The sequence below is a fragment of the Chelonoidis abingdonii genome, chromosome 11 (assembly GCF_003597395.2).
Source record: "Chelonoidis abingdonii isolate Lonesome George chromosome 11, CheloAbing_2.0, whole genome shotgun sequence".
In the NCBI taxonomy this organism is placed as follows: Eukaryota; Metazoa; Chordata; order Testudines; family Testudinidae; genus Chelonoidis; species Chelonoidis abingdonii.
In genome coordinates, this window is record NC_133779.1 from 60,903,938 (window position 1) to 60,925,043 (window position 21,106).

Genomic DNA, 21,106 nt, shown 5'->3' on the forward strand with positions numbered 1-21,106 from the left:
GGCGGGGGGTTGGCACACGAGATCCCAGCAGACGGTGAGGTCGTGATGCTTAGTCCGGTGGCCAGTCTCTCTCCCCAGGGTCCCTTCGGAACAGCCTGGCCCCCTCTGCTGCTTCACACGCCGATTAGCCCTCGTGTCCGACACGCTGGGCGTGGGGCACTGACTCATGGGTGCCATCACTGGTTCCTAGGTGCCATCTTCAACCCACCCTTGAGGGGACTGGGGCAGTCGTGAACTCGCACGTGGTGTTTATGGCTCAGCTTGCACCGAAGGTGCGTGTAGGGCTGGTTATTGACACCGCACACAGACCCCTGGCTTGGGGGACAGGATGCAGTCCCCAGGCACGGGGAGAGGGGTAAATGGGGCATACAGAATCCTTGGTAGGGGGAATGGGGGGTGCCAGGGAGTCCTTGAAACATTGGTGGCTGGGAGGAGGGCAGGGTTGCCAACCCTCCTGGTTTGGCCAGGAGGCTCCCAGAACAGGGCAGCCAGTCCGGGAGATTTTAGGGGCTAACAGTTCAGTGACACAGTAGGGCTAAGGCAGGCTCCCTGCCTGCCCTGGCTCTGTGTGGCTCCCAGAAGCTGCTGGCACGTCCCTGCAGCCCCTAGGAAGGGGGCCAGGTGGGTCTGTGCATTGCCCTCACCCCAAAAGCTGACTTCAGAGCTCCCATTGGCCACATCCCATCCTGCACCCCAACCCCCTGCTCCAGCCCTAAGCCCCCTCCCACACCCAAACTCCCTCCCAGAGCTTTCACCCCACACCCCTTTCTGCATCCCAATCCCCAGACCCAGCTCTCAGCCCCCTCCCACACCTAAACTCCCTCCCAGAGCCCAAATCCTGATCCCCAACCCCCTTCCCCAGGCTCAGCCCGGAGCTCGCTCCCACATGCCAAACTCCTCGGCCCCAGCCCAGAGCCCACGCCCCCCCGGCACCCCAACCCCTGGCCCCAGCTCAGTGAAAGTGAGTGCGGGTGGGGAAGAGCGAGCGATGGAGGGAGGGGGGATGAAGTGAGGAGAGTGGGACCTCGGGGAAAGGGAGGGGCAGGGGTAGAGCAGGGGTGTTTGGGTTTGTGTGATTAGATAGCTGGCAACCCTCGTTGTCTCCTCTGTAAGTGGATGGCGGTTTGGTTTTAAAGGGGCAGCCCCAGGGAGCAGGACTGGGGTCGTCCACAGATGCCCAGCTGGGTGGGTCTTTGCTTGCCCCCAGGGGTCGTCCGCAGAGGCCCCACTCCCCTCAGTGGCTTGTTTGCATGGTGCCCACGTAGCCCGGGTGCAGGCCGCAGGGGCGCGCTGGCCCCTCGAGTGGCTGGTTCCTGCAGAGGGGTTTAGGGGGCCACTATCTCCCAGCACTGGGTCCTGCCCCTTTGGCTCCAGTCCTTGGCGTGCTGCGTCTGCTTCTGGACAGGCCAGGGTTCAGTCCTAGGCACCTAGTGGCTTCGTTCCCTGAGCTGCCTTTGGTCACCGACCCGCAGGGCAAACAACCTTTGAGGGAGCGGGACCCATGTTAACCCTGCAGGGCTCTTGGCCTTTCTAGCGGCTGCTCTGCACCAGCCAATTGTGAGTCTGCTGCTGTCGCTGTGGCGTCTGCCCTGGTAGCTTCGTAGCAGGTCGGCTCCAACACCACTGGAAATCAAAGCAGGACTGCAGTGGGGCTTGGCATAGGGCCATGGATCCACTGGTGGCAGGGTCGAGGCCACAGCGGGGGCACACGGTAGGAGCTGGGGGACACAGCCAGAGACCCTGCAGAGCTGGATTTTAATTATTGTTTCAACTGATAATATCAATGTTTATTTTTAAGCATGTTTCCCTATTTTTAGCAACTGAAATTTCTGCAGTTGTGTGAAATGATGGGTGTGGAGCAGTTTTGCATTTGAATTTCCACAGTTGTGCAAATGTGGGGGCTTTTTAGGCATTTTTTTTTCAATTTTTAGACATTGAAATGTCCACAGATCTGTAAAATTGTGTGTGTGGGGAGGGAGTTTAAGCATTTTTTTATTTGACTTTCCACAGTTAAGCAAAATTATTATTTTAAGCTTTTGTCCCCCAATTTTTATCCATTTAAATTCCCACAGTTGTGCAATTTTTTAAAGCATCCCCCTCCCCCCATTTAAATCTCCACAGCTGTGTACAGTTATGGGGTTTAAGCATTTTCTTTTTTAATTTTTGTCCAGGTCAATGTTTGTGCATGTGGGGAATTATAGGGGTTTATAAGCATTTTGGTTTTCCATTTTGAATCCATTGAAATGTCCACAGCTGTGAGAAAACCAGGGGTGGTGTCCAGGGCTGGCTCTGGCTTTTTTGCCACCCCAAGTAAAAAAAAAAAACAGAAGTCGGGGAGGGGGCAGCCGGAGCAGCAAAGCAGGGGGTCAAAAATAAGAATAACATGGCGCGGCCGGAGCGGCAAAGTGTGGGGGGGGGCAGGGGACGGCGTGGCCGGCAAAGCAGGGGAAAAAAACAAACCAAGAAAACCCTATGGGGCGGCCGGAGCCAGGGTGCAGGCCAGAGCCTGTGCAGCACAGTGCGCACCTAGTCTAGTGCGGGGCAGGGGGAGGGAGCAGGGGGGAGAAAGAGAAGGAGGGTGGCCAGAGCTTCAGCGGGGCACTCGCCCTGCAGCCCCGACTGCCGCGCTGCCTGCCAGGAGAGCTCCGTGCCACTCCGGTCGGCTGAGAGGGAAGGACGCGGGCTGCCCTGCCAAGTTTGCTGCAGGGGCTTCCCTCCTCCACCCCCCACAGGATATAGGAACCAAAAAACAAAAAACCTGCCGTGCTGCCCTAGGGCTGGGCAGAAGCCGCCCCGTAGGATCTGCCGCCCCAAGCACGAGCTTGCTCGGCTGGTGCCCAGAGCCGGCCCTGGCGGTGTCCCACAATAATTATGGAATGACAGCAGGCCCTGAGATTCAGAGAGTTAGAGCTTTATTCGAATCTTTAATTGTCAACATCCCATGTCAAAATATTCACAGTCAATAGCCTTAAATCAAACTGTGCTACCATCTCAAGCAGCGCGGCTCTCACTTTGCAGAGCTGCAGGTGTCGATTTTTATCGATGGAAATATTTTTTCCATTGGGGGAGGGGTCAGCCGGCGTGTGCCGTGAAATCGACATTTACGGATACACATCAAATCCTTCCCAGCCAACGTATATAGGAAACGGTGGTGATCTGTAGCCTCTTCTAGTGGCTCTATCATATAACAGGGCTACATGTCCAGTGTTGTTTTAGCTGGAATCATCGTCAGGTGCATGATTATACAGCCTGAAATCATGGGTTCAAGTTACCCCTACTGCTGCACCCCCTGGAGAAGGTCATTATATAAAGAGATGGCCCAGTCTATCGATAAAACACCTACCGCTCAACCTCTGCCACAAGGGAGCGTTAAAATGAAAAGAAAGTAATACGGAAATAACTAGTTGCATTGTATTATTTGAGCTAGTGAATTAAGTGATAGACTGAGCCCCAGCCCACCTCTGGCACTGGCCTGCTGGCTGACCTTGGGTGAGTCCCATCACCGTTCTGTGCCTCAGTTTCCCTAGCTATAAAACAATGATAACGATACTTCTCTCCCTTTCTCAAGTGCTTCAGAATCTACTCACAAACACTGCGACACAAGAGCTTGGTGTTAGCACCATTTAACCTAGCAGACAAGGTTTGAAATTTGTAAGTGTTTCTCATGAAATAGTTGTACAAGTCTCAAGGAGGGACACTTTCTTTGACATTTTGCACGAGCGCTTTAATTTGAAAATTTGGAGTTAAAAATTGTGGGGTTAAAAAATCCTTTTTTTTTCTTGTTTCCCCCAGTTTGAGGCTGAAAAAGGGGAGGGGGATGGGACAGAAATGGAGGAAGGGGCCGTCATTTTTTCCTAAACAATTTTTATTACAAAAATGGAATTATTTCAAAAAAATTTACCAGTTTTTCCCCTTGCTTCCCGCAGTCATTGATGGGACGACTTGTGGCAGTGAAGGTAAGTACATAAGTTCAGTATTTGCTGGTTTGGAATCACGGTCGCTAAACCTGGTTGAAACAAGTAACTATTTTTGGTGAGAATTTTCAAGAGGATTTCATAAAGGGAAGGGTTTTGTTTGTTCTGTTTCTTCATGAGCAATGAAAAATTAATTCTTTCTAAACAATCATGTTGTAGGTGAAGTTGCAAATAAGGATTTAACTAAGTGAATGTGTGTGAACTGAGAGTCACTCTTGTGATTACTGAAAAAAGAAAAAAAAGAGCTCTAGCAATAATCACAAAATACTTCATTCCAGGTTACAATCTATACATACACATACAAGTAACCTACATAGTTTACAATACATATCATACAATTTACATATGTCGGAACAGTGCTGAACAATATAGTGACTTTTCACCATGAGTCTGAAACAAAGAGTTTCCCACTTTCAAAAATGCTCAAAACTTGACATTTTTCCATGTCTCTCCCCCGTCTCCCCTGCCCCAGTCTCCTTCTGAGAAGAAGGGAGAGGAAATGGAGAAGAAAGAAGGAAACATCCCTCCAAGAATTGAGGTTTTTCATTTTTTAAAAAAGAATTGGAAAATTGAAGGGGGGAAAAAGCAAATTTTTCATCCAATTTTCTTTGTCAAATTTTTTTGATAGAACTGGCTCTGATTTTTTCTAACTGTGGCTTTATTTTGCCAGCAGCTGGTTACAGATGGCCTGAGAATATTTCCCAGGGCAGAAATTCCAACCTGCGCCTCCCAGATTCATATATTTCATCTGCTTCCCCACTTCTCTCCATCTGGCTCTGGGGTACATTCCTCCCCCCACATCTGCTCTGGTTGCTTTGAGGGACTGGGTGGGGATGATCTAGGCCCTGTGTCCCTGAGAAATGACCTGAATTCTGCAGAGATGCAGGTGTTCACAGCCGACATGTGGGTCCTGCTACCACAGGCCCTAATTCAGTGAGGCGCTTAAGCGTGGTGCTTAACTTTAAGCACATGGCTTAACCCAAAGAGGAATCATAGAATATCAGGGTTGGAAGGGACCTCAGGAGGTGCCTAGTCCAACCCTTTGCTCAAAGCAGGACCAATTCCCAACTAAATCATCCCAGCCAGGGCTTTGTCAAGCCTGACCTTAAAAATTCTGATCTCATGCTTAAGAGTTAAAGCGTGGGCTTAAGTTTTGGATCAGAGCTTTTGTGGCTTCCAGCTCGGCCACAAAATCTCCCTCGCAGACCTTGGCTAACAAGTTTCCAAAGTGGCCTGTAATTTGGGTGGACTTGCTGTAGGGGGCGCGGCCAGGGGCAGTAAGGGTCCGACTTGGCTGTGATGAGTATAAAAGAAGGATCTTTCCTGTGGCTGATGGACCCGGACTGACCCCGTGGTCCCCTTGTGCGTTGTAGCTTCCGGCCTGTGCTGCCTAATATCACCACTAGGGGTCGCACTAAGACTAATCCGCTTCTTGATGTTCATCGGCATGGACGGAGTTGACTTGTAGGCTCTGAAGTTTTACGCTGTTTTGGGTTTGAGGGCAGGTATGTAACCAAAAAAAATCTACATTTGTAAGCTGCACTTTCACGACAAACAGACTGCAGGGCAGTACTTGTATGAAGTGAATTGAAAAATAAAAATTTTTACAATCATTTTTACACTGCCAATATTTGTAAGAAAAATAACATACACTTTGATTTCAGTTACAACGCAGAATTCTATACGGAAATGTAGAAAAACATCCCCAGCCTTGCTTTGAGTGATGAACTAATTCAGTTCAGAGTGGATGGCAGGATAAGCAAACACAGGGCTGCCATGAGGGCAGGGCTGAAAGTAACCTTAGCCACTTACGGGTACGGGGCCCCGGAAGGGGCGGGGCCTCGGGCAGAAGGGGCAGGGATGGGGTTCAGACTCCCCCAGCCAGCCCATCCGCACTATTTGGCCTGCCCCTCCCGGGGCTCTGGCGGCAATTTAAACAGTTCCTGGGCTCTGGCTGCTGCTGCTGCAGTAGCAGCGGTGGTGGCCAGGAGCCCCAGGCCCTTTTAAATCGCCAGCCCCAGGGCAGCTGCCCCTTTCTGTCAGTGGCCTGGGGAAGGGCAAAAGGGGCAATGACGTTAAAGCGCTGCCACGGCAACACTAAGCAGGGTCCTTTGCTGCAGCGGTGCTTTAACGTTGGCTGCATATGGGCTGGTAATGGCGGCCACTTTTTACCGTGCCGGCCTTTCACCCCTGCATGAGGGCCTGTGATTTCAAAAGGACAAACTTTCAAAACCTGAAGGGAATTAATTAGGGATATGGACTGGCCCGAAGACCTTGAGGCTCTGAATGTGGAGGAGGCTGGGAATGACTTTAAGTCAAAGTTGCAGAAGTTCTCTGAAGCCTGGGATGCAGGTGAATAATGTAGAGCCCAGATAGTGCAGCAATATGGGTTGGCCTTTCAGCAATGCAAACATGGAGGGCACCACATGTGGCTTCTTCTACCACCGAGGGACAGCAAGAGGTCTCAGTGTAAATGGTTTTGACATCCTAACTCCAGTGTGTCATCGCTCTGGCCAGGACCGGGTCAGTGCAACAGAGAAGCCAGCTGGTCCTGATGCCGGCCTTAGAAAGCTTAGAAAGTGGTGAGGACTACTAGTAAGGGTGACCTATGCAGGGACAGTCCTGTTAACCAGGATATGCTGGTTAGCACAGATATAGCCATAGCGATAGACAGATGTAGATCTCTTATTAATAATATGTGTTTTAGGCACCATATTTATATATGCAGATTAGTATGTATTATGCACAAATAGCACTAAGCACAAATATCATAGCAGCTATGTAGCCTAAACTGGCCTCCACCTTTACTATAATCCTGTTCTCGTTTGCTAAACGTCCCACAGCACCGTGCATCAGCTGAAGTTCGCTTTGGCTGAAGGAGACAGGCGAGCTGCCAGAATTAGGACGGAGAAGTATTTTTCCATAGCAATGGGTCAGGTGTTATTCTCACAGGCCTGCATCACAGTGACCCATAGGAAGAGGACAAGACATAGATTGTTTTACACGAATGCAGACCTAGGGGGCGCCAGCTGCGGTGCAGGTGCAGGGAACGCAGAGATAAGGGGGACTCCATGGTACCCAGAAAACAAGGGAGAAAGCAGATGGGTTAATTCTAGGTTAGCACGAAGTACACTGTACCTTGCACCTGTAAACAGGATGAGTATAAGTAGAAAGCTACAGGCATGGAACTTGGGAAATCCTCTTCTTTATAAGGTGAATGTGACAATGCCGTATAGGATGGCATCCCAATGACTAGGATTGTATTGAACCTTTTCCCTGTTTCCTTATTGCTTAGAGCAATAACCCTAACCGCCATTGGTTATTTGCTCTCTGGGCTAAATTTCTTAATGAACCAAAGTGTGGTCAAGCCACTGACTACGGAATAAATTGGCAGGACTCTGTGATTACTAATTATACGACTTCTGAGCTTGGAAAGCTTGCTTGTGACGTCACAACTCCAAATTTCTGTGTTATTTCACGTGTATGTACCATTGTGAGTCAAACTACACTAATGCCTACTCCAGTTTAAGGAGTGATCACTTTAACTGTTTTAATTACATATTGCCACTCCCGTAGTTTGCTAAAACAGTATAAGTCTCAGGTAAATGCTCTTACCTCTGCTTCATAGATCACTTTGGTAAAACAATATTAAATCTTTATTAAAGTAAATATTTAATAATAACCATAGAACCATGCAGGGTAATGTTAGCTAATCCATACATGTTAGACGTATGGCATACTGTATTAATATTTTGTTAGACCGAGCAGGAGGGCGGTTATATTAATGGAATTATATTATGTCTTTCCACGGTGCTGTTCACTGGTATGTCCCACAATGCCTCGGACCGGGACAACTCAACATTTGGCATATGTGGATCAGAAAACTGTCACAGCAAGATGTATTTTTGTTAATGTCTCAGCACAGCCACCTTTGCGTGCAATGGGATTAAATGCAGTGTCCAAGCCAGAGATAAGGCAAGGTTCTTAGGAGACGTGTTTTTCTAGCTTGTCAGAAATGGTGCTACAAATAGAAGTGGTTTTGGGAGTGTATTTTGGAGCCACCTATTCTGTATAAGGTGAATGGAAAACTCTGGGAGAAACAAGCGTTCAGGAAAGATTGCTGTGGTATAAACTCTTTCTTATTGGCCTATTTTGTCTTCAGCAATAACATTGCCTAAGTTTGGTCTCACAAACATTTTTCGTAACACACCAGCCATGTCACTCGATCAGATTGTTCCTTCTGAAAGGAAGTTTCTTTGGCTCACACCCCATCAAAGGAAAGAGTTGGAAAGTCATTTGGGGATGAACGCTGGCACCTACAGAGGAAGGGACCAAACTACTGTCAGAAGAATGAGGTAAAATATGTCTTCTTTGCGTATTCTGTCTAGTATGGGGCTGTCAAGCAATTAAAAAAATGAATCGCACTGTTAAACAATAGCAGAAAGCCATTTATTTAAATATTTTGGGATGTTTTCTACATTTTCAAATATGTTGATTTCAGTTACAACACAGAATACAAAGTGTACAGTGCTCACGTTATATTTATTTTTATTACAAGTATTTGCACTGTAAAAAACAAAAAAAATATTTTTCAATTCACCTATTTCAATATTTTAATTCACCTAATACAAGTACTGCAGTGCAGTCTTTGTCATGAAAGCTGAACTTACAAATGTAGAAATATGTACAAAAAACACCTGCTTTAAAAAATAAAACAAAAACTTTAGACCCTACAAGTCCACTCAGTCCTATTTCTTGTTCAGCCAATCACTCAGGCACACAAGTTTGTTTCCATTTGCAGGATATAATGCTGCCTGCTTCTTGTTCACAATGTGACCTGAAAGTGAGAACAGACATTCGCATGACACTGTTGCAGCCGGCGTCACAAGATATTTACGTACCAGATGTGCTAAAGATTCATATGTCTCTCCATGCTTCAACCACCATTCCAAGCTGATGATGTGTTCTCAGGGCCGGCGCTACCATTTAGGCAGCTTAGGCAATTGCCTAGGGCGCTAGGATTATTGAGGGGGTGGCATTTTGCCGGGGGGACAGGAGGCAGCTCCGATTGAGCTGCCGCAGTCATGCCTGCGGATGGTTGGCTGCTCTCACAGCTCCGGTGGAGCTGCCGCAGTCATGCCTGCAGCAGCTCTACTGGAACCACGGACCAACGGACCCTCCACAGGCATGACTGCAGCAGCTCCACCCGAGCGCCGGGACCAGCGCGGTGGGTGGCGAAATGGCCATGTGCCTAGGGCGCGAGAAACCCTGGCGCCGGTCCTGCGTGTTCTGCTCGATAACGATCCAAAAGCAGAGTGGACCAACACATGTTCACTTTCATTATCTGAGTCAGATACCACCAGCAGAAGGTTGATTTTCTTTTATGCTGGTTCAGGATCTGTAGTTTCCTCATCAGAACATCGCTCTTTTAAGACTTCTGAAAGCATGCTCCACACCTCCTCCCTCTCAGATTTTGGAAGTCATTTCAGATTCTTAAAACTTACATTGAGTGCTGTAGCTATCTTTAGAAATCTCACATTGGTACCTTCTTTGTGTTTTGTCAAATTTGCAGTGAAAGTGTTCTTAAAATGAACAACATGTGCTGGGTCATCATCTGAGATTGCTATAACATGAAATATATGGCAGAATGTGGGTAAAACAGAGCAGGGGACATACAATTCTCCCCCAAGAAGTTCAGTCACAAATTTAATTAACACATTTTTTTTAATGAGCATCATCAGCATGGAAGCATGTCCTCTGGAACAGTGCCCGAGGCATGAAGGGGCATATTAATGTTTAGCATATCTGGCATGTAAATATCTTGCAATGTTGGCTACAAAAGTGCCATGCAAATACCTGTCTCACTTTCTGGTGCCATTGTAAATAAGAAGCAGGCAGCATTATCTCCTGTAAATGTAAATAAACTTCTTTGTCTTAGCAATTGGCTGAACAAGAAGTAGGACTGAGTGGACTTGTAGGCTCTGAAGTTTTACATTGTTTTGTTTTTGAATGCAGTTATGGGAAAAAAAATCTACATTTGTAAACTGCACTTTCACAACAAAGAGATTTCACTCCAGTGCTTGTATGTGGTGAATTGAAAAATACTAATTCTTTTGTTTATCATTTTTACACTGCAAATATTTGTAATAAAAATAATACACACTTTGATTTCAATTACGATGCAGAATACTATATGAAAATGTAGAAAAACATCCAAAATATTTAATACTTTTCAAATTCTGTTGTGTAACAGTGATATTAAACCTGCAATTAATCATGATTAATTTTTTTAATCGCAATTAATTTTTGAGTTAATTGCTTAAGTGTACTCTGATTAATTGACCACCCTAATTATTATTTTATTTTATTTTTACTTGTGCCTGCTTTCTTATTTTGGATGACACTGTATTTTTACAGATGAAGCATTGTGGTTTTACAGGGCTGAGTGCCAGAGGTTTAACCAGTTACATCAAACAATTTATTCTTTCCTTCCTTTCCTCTTTAACTCGTTGCAAAACCGATGTGTGAGCTTTTCTTTAAAAACAGAGGGAGTCGGGGGAATGCCAGAGTTAGACAAGAGAAACCTTTACAAACAAAACACACGATCCTAAAATCTAAAAGTGAACCAATTTAACACAGGTAGTCCCCCCCCCCCTTTATTTGAAATAACAGAATTAACCAGTTAACAGTTCTGTAGACAGTAACATGGTACTAGGGTAACCACAGAGCACATGTGAAAAATCGGGACAGGGGGTAGGGGGTAATAGGAGCCTATATAAGAAAAAGACCCAAAAATCAAGACTGTCCCAATAAAATCGGGACATCTGGTGTCACTCTACATGCTACAGAGGAAAGAATTTGAAAGATTCTCTCTTCCCTCTCTCTTCCCCCTCCTTACACAAAAACACTGTAAGGTTGTTTTACGGTGAGAGAAATCGTATAAGACAGCAGGAATAGAGAAGCCAAGTGGGTACCCATGAAAGAAGTTTAGAAAGGCAGGAATTTGTCTGGGCATTTCACAACCCACAGAAGGAGAAAAGTCAGCGGGGTGAGCAGAGAGGGAACAGCTGAGAAATCATAGCTACAAATAAGTTTGAGAGAGAAAAAAGCATATGGGGTGGCTGATGAAGGGTTTGGGGAGACAGTTTGGAGCTTGTGTTTTGAACATCCTGAACTTCTCCCACTCCTGCAAATGACAAGACACGGGAGTATTTTATTTACTCACCCCCTCTATTTTTGCTTTAATTCTCTATTTTGATCCTTTAATCTCCCTCTGGCTGTTGCATGATTTACTGTGATTTCCTGCCTGCCGGCAAGAACCTGGTTTGGGCAGTTTGCCTTTGTATCTTTGTTGTCATTCCGCTGTACGCAGACACCCAGTGCAAAGTTGCTGTTACACTTTGCCACCTGCGCAAATGAAAGAGTCTCCTGGTTCGCTGTGTGCTTTTTATCTTTTCCCTCTGCATCCTTTTTAACTGATTGACAAACAGATTTCCAAGAATTGCTTTGATTCATCGCTCTTTATGCAGACAAGGCAGCCCCTTCATTAATAGCATCATTTATTATACAATTCTGTATTGTTTTCCCATTGCTGGCTAACTTTTTTTCTTATTTTATTTAACCTGTTTCAAGGCTGATTGTTTTATGTGCTTATCCCCACCCCACCCCAATGCACCTGACTGCCAAATACTGCAGTGATCTATTCACTGGGGCTTTATAACAGTAGAATAAAATGTGTTTATACTGTCCATAGCCTCTATTGGAAAACATACATCCTTAGCCCAGGTAATTCAGATCCAAATGACCCTGTTATTGACAGTCACGTCAGGGCCTCCAATTTGTTGCCTGCTTGAATTTCATAACGATTCGAGACTGTCACCTACCAGGTTCCAATGCAATTATTTAATCAAAGATTATTAATCAAATGAATACAGCACTAGACTAGTGCTGTTGATTAATCATAGTTAACTCATGCAATTACCTCAAAAATGTAATCGTGATTAAAAAAATTAATTGTGATTAATCGCAGTTTTAATCACACTGTTAATCAATAGAATACCAATTGAAATATATTAAATATTTTTAGATGTTTTTCTACATTTTCAAATATATTGATTTAAATTACAACACAGAACAGAAAGTGTGCAGTGCTCACTTTATATTATTATCTTTGATTATAAGCATTTGAACTGTAAAAATGATAAAGAAATGAAATAGTATTTTTCAGTTTAACTCATACAAGTACTGTAGTGCAATCTCTTTATCATGAAAGTGCAATTTACAGATGTAAATTTTTTTGTAACATAACTTCACTCAAAAACAAAACAGTGTAAAACTTCAGAGCCTAAAAGTCCACTCAGTCCTATTTCTTGTTCAGCCAATTGCTAAGACAAAAGGGCAACAAAAATGATCTGGGGTATGGAATGGTTTCTGTATGAGGAGAGATTAGTAAGACTGGGAATTTTCAGTTTGGAAAAGAGACGATTAAGGGGAGATATGATAGAAGTCTATAAAATCATGACTGGCATGGATATAGTAAATAAGTATGTGTTATTTATTCCTTCTCTTAACAGAAGAACTAGGGATCACCAAATGAAATTAACAGGCAGCAGGTTTAAAACAAACAAAAGGAAGTATTTCTTCATACAACGCACAGTCAACCTGTGGAACTCTTTGCCAGGGGATCTTGTGAAGTCCAAGACTATAACAGGGTTCAGATAAGAACTAGATAATCTCATGGAGGATGGGTCCCTCAATGCTATTAGCCAGGATGGGCAGGGATGGTGTCTCTAGCCTCACTTCATGATTCCCTGTTCTGTTCATTCCCTCTGGGGCACCTGGCATTTGCCACTGTCAGAAGACAGGATACTGGGCTAGAAGGACCTTTGGTCTGACCCAGCCTGGCTGGTTTTATGTTCTTATGGCACTACAGTACTTGTATTAGTTGAATTGAAAAACACTATTTCTTTTGTCTTTTTACAGTGCACATACTTGTAATCAAAAATAAATATAAAGTGAGCACTGCACACTTTGTATTCTGTGTGGTAATTGAAATCAATATATTTGAAAAAGTAGAAAACATCTCAAAATATTTAAACACACGGTATGCTATTATGGTTTAACAGTGTGATTAATCACGCAATTAATCACAATTAATTTTTTTAAATTGTGCAATTAATTGTGATTATTTTTTTAATTGCTTGACAACTCTAATAATAAACCAAGTACCACAATGCTAAAAATAAAGGTGTTTAAATAAGTCCAGTAAAAGTAATGATTTTAAATCCAAACGTCAAACATGTAATATGCTTTTCAAGAGAGGAAACATAATATAACTTTCAAACAACAAAATATTTACTGTTTGGGTTTTTTTAATCCTCGCATAACTTCTAAACTCAATGAATAGATATTTGCACCAGTAATAAAATTTTCCAATTGGCATAGTAAGAAAAATGCTCATTGAGAATTTATTAGACTTTATTTTTAGGATATTTGCTTTGCATATTTTGACAGGAGATAGTGACAGTTTGTCTTTTAATGGTTAAAAAACTTTAACTTTTGAATCTCAGTTCATTAAATCATTACTGCCACCTGCCATGATTTCCCACAACTGTGAAAATTTAAATGGATAAAAAATAGAAAAAATATTTAAAAATAAACATTGATATTATCGATTGAAATTAAAAAAAAAAGAAAAGAGATTCGACCAAGCCTAGATATAAAAAGATTTTTTTACTGAGAATTGTAACTTCTGGCCCATGCTGCCTGATTTCACCCCTTGGGGTCACTCTAAATTGAAGCAGCTTCTTGACAGCCCCACCCACTAAAATTAAAATGTTGCCCATCAAAATCAATTAAAATCTCCACAGAATTTGGTCTCTGGTTTGTTTCATTCAGTGCAACAATACAGAGGGGAAGCAAATCCGGCTGAGAGCCCAGAGCCCCTGGGAGGGGAGAGCGGCTGCAGAGAGAGGCAGATGCAAGTGGCGGGGATATCATTGAGTGCACTGTGGCCATTGTTTGGGGTGGGGAATCACGAAAAAACCTTCAGCAGGAGCAGCCCAGCGACGGCTGGGATGAGGAGCCCGGCGGGTCCCGGAGCTGTGCCAGGTGCTTTGCATTTCAGAGTTAGAGCCCCACTGAGCCCTGCCAAGGTCCCTGCACCTGCTTTAGTCTGTGCACAGAAAGACTCACTAGCGCAGCCCTTCATGGTCAACGATGAGGTCATTCCACCTGCATGGGAAGGAAAAGCAGGTGACGGGTGTCAGGGAGCAAATCCACTCCTTGACTGTTCTGGGACACAATGGCCTCCCCTGCCTCTCCTCTGCTCCAAAGTGGGATTTCTAAGAGGTTTTCTGGAGACTCTGCAAAACTAGGTTTAATTCCCAGCTCTGCCACAGCCTTCCTGTGTGACCTCAAGCAAGTCACCTCATTGCTATGTGCCTCAGTTTCCCCAGTTGTAAAACAGGGAGAATGTGCCTTCTTTTGCCTGTTTAGATTAAAAGCACTTTGGGGCAAGAACTGTCACTAGGAACTTGTGCAGTGCCTGGCACAATGAGGGTCTCTGATCTCGGTCGGGGTCTGTGCAGCGCCTGGCGCACCAGAGGCTCCCAAACCACTCCCTACCACAAAGAGCTTATAGATTAAACTCTATATAGGCAAAAGGTGGGAGGACAAATAGAGGCAAAGAGAGGGGAAGCCACTCGCCCTAGGTCACACAGGAGCCGGCGCTAGGAATAGAATCCAGGTGTCCTGATCTCCAGCCAATATCTTTTACCCAGCAGAGCCCACAACATCCTGTCCTAGAGTAGGAGTTTGGGGCAGATGTGAGACCTGGGAGTCCAGAGGCCTGTACTGAACCATGTGCCAGCCAGAGATGGACTCTGGGAACAAATGGGAAGTGGTTTTCCCGGGGAATCTCTAGGGTGAGGCTAATGCACATTCCCCAGCCCCGGTTACTCCAAACCAGCCTTGTGAAGCCCCTTTGTCTGCTGATCCCCTGGGACATGAGGCTAAGAACAAAGATCCAAGCTGTAGGAAGGAACAACTGAGCTAGTCATCGGGGTTCTAATGTTGAGACTGTTATGAACCGGTAACCCCAAGGCTGAAGGTGGGGTGACCTCAGGGAAACTTTCCAGCCTGCAGGTCCTTTCATTGTTTTTAAACTGCGGCTTCTCTGTAATTTTCTCCCCTTTGGAATGAAGGTGCTGGCTTAGGACACGCTGTGGGGTAGCTCACAGCTCTGGGCCATGATGCTGTTCAACCCCCCAGTGGAGACTGCACAGCGCACACTCTGGCCCCTTAGGCAGTCTGGTTTGCTGGGGCTAACGCACCTTAAATACCTCCCCGGTCACCAGGGAGAGAGACACACGTCCCCCAAAGGGAACTGAGAGCTGAGTAGCCGAGAGCCCAGTGTAGGAGCCCTGAGGGACCCCGGAGGGGGAACACAGATGCACTTGCCCTGAACTGTGACCTAATTAAACAACAAAGGAAAAATAAGTACAGAATAAATGAATGGAAGTTACCAAATGTTCCGGTTTCGGTGATCTCGATGCATCGGGTATTGGATCCAGTGCACTGGATGGTCTCTTCACTGCACGGAGCATACAACACAGAGATGCAGGCTGGGCAGCGCCGGCCATTGGGTTTGGGGTCAGCCGGGGGCACTGGGAAGAAGTGGAGCAAACGCAGTCAGCTCGGGGGACGAGCCCCAGGAGGCGTTGGGGCAGGGGGAGCAGCTGGGGGCTGCACAGCTCAGCCCTGGGTGCCCCCTGCAGGGGGAGCTGTAGCTCTGGGGATGCTGGGGGCAGCAGGGACGGGGGAGGGGTTTGCAGCAGGGAGCCCTGGACCCCCCCTGGGTGGGGTCAGCTGGGTTCACACCTGGTGGGAGCCTAGAGCCCCGCCCACTAAACTCCAGCCAGCCAGGGGATCAATGCTATTCCATGGGGCGCCCCCTGCAGGGCGGGAGGACCACGCTCAGGAAGCTAACGTGGGGCAGGTTCCAGGCAGCAGAAGGTACAGGGGATGGGGAGGAGAGGTGGAGATGGGGAGACGTACCTGTAACGGTTGTTGTTCTGCAGGCATCTCCCAAACAACAGGCGATGCCCTTCCTTACTGTCAATCCATCCCCAAAATACATAGTGAAGGGGCCGGCTTTACACTCACTAGATGTCAAACAGCCTTTGTTAACAGTCTCTTCATTCATTCCCACTGCACAAGAGAAGACAGAGATTGATTCCCCTTTCACTCTCACCCCATCACCATCCTCCATGTGCCATTAGCTTCACTCTGCCCATGGGGAAACTGAGGCACACAGAGGTGGAAGGAAGTTCTGAAGAACTCAAATATGAAATTGCAGAGCTACTCACTGTGGTATGTAACCTATGACTTAAATCAGACTCTAGACCAGATGATCACAGGGTGGCTAATGTAACTGAGATTTTTAAAAAAGGCTCCAGAGGCAATCCTGGAAATTACATGTTGGTAAGTCTAACGCCAGTACCAGACAAAGTGGTTGAAACTGTAGTAAAGATAGGGAGACCATATTTCCCCCAGGGAAAATAGGAAGCGATGTGGTGCTAGTCTGAGCCGAACCTCCCCTCTCCACCGCCCTGCGCAGGGTTGGTCAGAGCCGCTCACTTGAGCCCTGCCCCCTTTCCCCCCATGGGGCTGTGTTACTGCTCACTCAAGCCCTGCCTGCACCTGCTTGATCCCAGCCTCTCCTTCTGTGCATGGGTGGCATCCCTGGTAGCCCCCACATATGTTCTTCTGCACCCCAATTTTTTGACAAAGGGGGGCATTTGTCCCATTTGGTTTTGCCAACTGATCAAGGATGGTGGGGAGAGGGCTTAAAAAATGGATTGTCCTGGCCAAAACAGGGTGTATCGTCATCCTAAGTAAAGGACAGAATTGTCCAAAACAAAGATGAGTGCAGTATGTTGGGGAAGGGTCAACATGGTTTTTGTAAAGGGAAATCATGTCTCACCAACCTACTAGAATTCTCTGAAGAGGATCAACAAGCATGTGGACTAAGGGGATCCAGTGGATATGGTGCACTTAGATTTTCAGATAGCCTTTGACAGGGTCCCTCACCAAAGGCTCTTAAGCAAAGTGAGCTGTCGTGGGATAAGTGGGAAGGTCCCTCTCATGGATCGGTAATCAGTTAAAAGGCAGGGAACAAAGAATAGAAAACAACGGTCCTTAAGTCCCTGAATTTCTCCTGGTGAGTAACCACACAGCTGCCTAAATCCTAACACCCGGCACCCAGCTCATGGCTCAGCCTTGGCAGGACCTCACAGTAGGTGTTCCCCTGCCTATCTCAGCTCTGGGACCTGATCCAGTGGACAGCCTCTGAGATGGGCTACATGATTGGCCCCCCACAAAACACAAACACAGGAGGTGCAATTTGTCATGTCCCTTATGCCCAACAGTCCAATGCTCAGAGCGCAACCCAGTGTGTGGCGCAGCCAGAGTCCAGTTCACATCCCAGTGTTTATAGGCTTGGCAGAGTCAGGTTTTTCTCCGTACGTGTCGGTAAAGGTTGATTTCACCAAACACCCACAAACCAACCCAATATTCCCATCAATGATGATTGAAATGTACAGATTGGCCAAGTAGCAGAAATGCTGCTTGAGAACATGTCAGAGTTGGATTGAAGGCTATTTCCTCGGTATAATTGGACACGTGATGTTGAGAGTTGGTGGTTTAAAGGTTAGAAAGCTTTGCCTTTTTGAATTCCATCAGCTATTGCCATTAAATCATTATTGTCTGAATCCGCCTCCCCCGTGCCCATCATTTCCTGCAAGTGTGAAAATTTCAATGGATTAAAAAATGCTTAAAAATCAACATTGTCAAAATGATGACAAAGTAAAAATCAAATTCTGCCAAGCTGAAATATTTAACCTGAATGGAACGGCTGCAAGAAGAGGGATTCAGAGATACCCTCTCCATAGTCCCGTGGAAGGGTGGGGAGATTTGAAGCTGGTTCTTCCATGTCTCAGCTAAGCACCTCAGCTGCTGACGTCTCAAGCAGCCCCTACTCCTTCGCTATCTTTTGCAAAGAAGAACTGATGAGATTTAGACACCCTGTCTCCCGATGAGGGGTTCCCAGCTGCGGATTCCAAGCAGAGTTGGGCACCTCCCTGCAGCCCAGACTTAGATGTTGAAATCCTGGGCGCGGGGCTTAGGCCACACCCCTTTCCTTAGCATTTCCTATTGGATGGCTTAGGCGCGTGCCTGTCTTGTCGATCCCATCCTCAGGCATCTCCCTCTCCCCATGAGCCATGGGGGGACTTGGGCCCTGACCCAGATGACACTGGAGGTTCGTCATCGCAATGCTGAGCCTAAGGCCCCGTTGTGGAGCTAGTCACAGGCTCCAGCATAGAACCCAGGCGTCCTGACTCCTTAACCACTTCTCAGACCCATCCACTACACTCCTTTCCCAGAGCTGGGACTAGGAGAGGACCCAGGTGTCCTGGCTCCTCAGCCTGTTCCCTCACTCAGGTTGGTTAGGGTCCAGCTCACCTATCACAATGATGCCACAAGAGTCAAACCCAGCGGCGCAGGTCTGTACGGTGCCCGAGCAGCTGGTTCCTGGTCCTTCGCAAACCTCACACTCCAGACAGGACCCTAGAGACAGAGAGAGAACGTGAGCCACCTGGCTTTGTCCCTCCCTCGCCTTCCGCTGAATTTGGTTGACACCAGGTGGGGATCTGATCCCACTGACTCCAGTGCAGCTACGGCAACAGACCCCAGCTGGGGAAGAGACAGAAACCCAGTTCCTAGTGTCTTGCGGTCTCGTTACTCAGATTCAAATCTGGTTCCTTCCAGACAAACTCACAGTGGAAGATCCTCTTTCCAAAATCTCCTCATTCATTGGCCAGCTGGGGAATGTAACCAGACAAGGCATGTTTTCAGGGATTCCAACTATAACCATTGCCTCCCAGTTCCAGGATTGGTTCATTCATCGCCATGGGAACTTGGGACTTCCAGGCATCTCCTTGGGAGCTGTTTTCATTCAGACCTGGCCCCTGTTATTCTGTTGCTTCTCTTTGGTTCTTTAATAAACCATTTCATACAACAGGCTGCACTGGACTTTTGTTACATGGGAGAAATCAGAACTTTGGACCCTGTAGGAAAAGAACTGACTCACCCGTAGCCAGGAGAGCAGCGAAGATGCAGACGGCAAGAGAAGCCTTCATGGTGATGGGGAACCAGTAGTTCAGTGCTGGGGTCTCGGATGCAGCCAAATCTCTTCCTGGAAGATTTATCACAGATGGGCTGAAATGAGATCAGACGAGAGATTGCACAAGATAATGGAGCAAATCATTAAGCAATCAATTTGCAGACCTCTGGAAGACAATAAGGTGATAAGTAAGAGTCAGCATGGATTTCTCAAGAACAAATCGTGTCAAACCAACCTGATAGCTTTCTTTGACAGGGTAACAAGCCTTGTGGATAGGGGGGAAGTGGTAGATGTGGTATATCTTTACTTCAGTAAAGCTTTTTATATTGTCTGGCATGACCTTCTCATAAAAAAACTAGGGTTAATACAACCTATAAGAAGCTACTATAAGATGGGTGCAAAACTGGTTGGAAAACCATTCCCAGAGAGTAATTATCAGTGGTTCATAGTCATGCTGGGAGGGCATAACGAGTGGGGTCCCACAGGGATCAGTTCTGCATCTGCTTCTGCTCAATATCTTCATCAGTGGTTTGGATAATGGCAAACTGTGGCCACTGGGAGCTGCGGGGGCCCATGCCTGCAGACAGTCAATGTAAAGAAAATGTCTTGTGGCCTGCCAGCGGATTACCCTGATGGGCCGTGTGCCGCAGGTTGCCAACCCGTGGTCTAGATAATACTTAGTCCTGCCATATGTGCAGGGGATAGGAGTAGATGACCTCTCGAGGTCCCTTCCAGTCCTATGATTTGATGATTCCATGCATGATCCAATTCACAGGGTTGGTGGAACCTCAGAGCCATTTGCCACAGTTCTGGGGTAGCCACAATTCTGACCCATTTGTAGTTGGTACATTCCCGGCACTCCCACGGAGAATGTGGACACAAATATCAAATATTCCTACTGGAAGGTTGCAGCGTAACACAATTTTTTTTTTGACACTTCAGAAGAATAACACGTAAGATCCAAAAAAACAGAGACAAAGCAGGCTGCTCCTTAAACAGAGGGAGACAAAGCAGGCTGCTCTCGTATGCGGCGATCCAGCACTCTGTTTACAGACAAGGAGGAATCCTAAGCTTAGCAGAACTTTGTTTGTGCTACTAGCTGGATAGGAAATCCCCTCCTCCATGCAAACCAGGCAACTAATACATTCACTGGCTCCTGGCATCTGGCTCTCTGGATTCAGATCTTTGGTTGTTACTGATGCAGGGTCTGGATCCTGTCTTAAAGAGACATCGTCATTTCCCAAGAGTATGTCAAAGCCGATGTTCTGAAAGACCCCAGCTAACAGCCGGGCACCTGAATCCTTCCTGTGTCTTCACAGGGATCTGGTCTAGGCTGGTTCTTTCCAGAGTGCCTCTGGTCCCACACTTCCCTGTATATCAGCCAACCAGCCATGACCCACCCACTCTTAAAGTGACAGCTGGCAATCCAAACCGACCTCGATACACAACCCTCTGCTCCTTACAAGGTGACTCTCAGCCACACACTACTATAAACAGCTGAGGGATCCCAGGCCCTGGGCAAGGAAGGATCAACCTTCGACCCTCAACTGAAGCCAAGTTTTCTTCTGTGCCACCTCCCTGGTAATCAGCACCAGAGGCCGTGCACCATCACACCAGGTTCCCCGGGGGAAAAGAGGAATGGTACTGACCTCTCCCCTAAACTGAGGTCAGGTTTCCCTCCCCACACCACACAGGAGTGGAACGTATCTCAGGGTCATTCACATTTCTGCAGATCATCAGGCAGCCGAAAACTGGCGGGAGAAATTCCCTCTCCCTGCTGGAGGCAGCAGCCGCGTCTGCCCTCTCCCACAAATGCTGTGCACTGCGCTTGGGCACTTTTCACCCTTTGGAGGGTGTCACCGCATTGCCAGTGCTCTGCAGCTGCCTCAGTTTCCCCACATTCAGCAGGGGGCTCCGCTACTCCCCTCCTCTGTTACATCCCATATTC

The 21,106-nt window shown here is 46.8% G+C and overlaps 2 protein-coding genes across 2 annotated transcripts in view; one reads left to right on the top strand and one right to left on the bottom strand.

Annotated features, from left to right (window-relative positions):
• Positions 1-4,084, top strand: part of LOC116838202 (interferon-inducible GTPase 5-like) — a 190,562-nt gene extending 186,478 nt beyond the window's left edge. The window contains exon 2 of the transcript XR_012656862.1: positions 3,569-4,084. The gene's annotated coding sequence lies outside the window, so the exon portion shown is untranslated. The remainder of the gene's footprint in view (positions 1-3,568) is intronic.
• Positions 4,085-14,167: 10,083 nt separating this feature from the next.
• On the bottom strand, positions 14,168-19,174 carry LOC142047580 (phospholipase A2 inhibitor NAI-like). The gene is made up of 6 exons (XM_075071396.1): positions 19,126-19,174; positions 18,498-18,602; positions 16,032-16,184; positions 15,500-15,640; positions 14,752-14,857; positions 14,168-14,207 (listed from the first exon to the last, which is right to left on the bottom strand). The coding sequence occupies exons 1-6, from the start codon at positions 19,172-19,174 to the stop codon at positions 14,168-14,170; spliced, it is 594 nt and encodes a 197-aa protein (XP_074927497.1).
• Positions 19,175-21,106: the final 1,932 nt, after the last annotated feature.

Bases quoted from the DNA above. Each gene is read 5' to 3' on its own strand.
- LOC142047580 (XM_075071396.1), bottom strand. From the start codon at position 19,174: ATGAAGGCTTCTCTTGCCGTCTGCATCTTCGCTGCTCTCCTGGCTACG. The intron at 18,603-19,125 runs GTGAGTCAGTTC...CTCTGTCTCTAG, and splicing joins CGCTGCTCTCCTGGCTACGG to GGTCCTGTCTGGAGTGTGAG. The intron at 16,185-18,497 runs GTGAGCTGGACC...TCTCTTGTGCAG, and splicing joins TTGTGGCATCATTGTGATAG to TGGGAATGAATGAAGAGACT.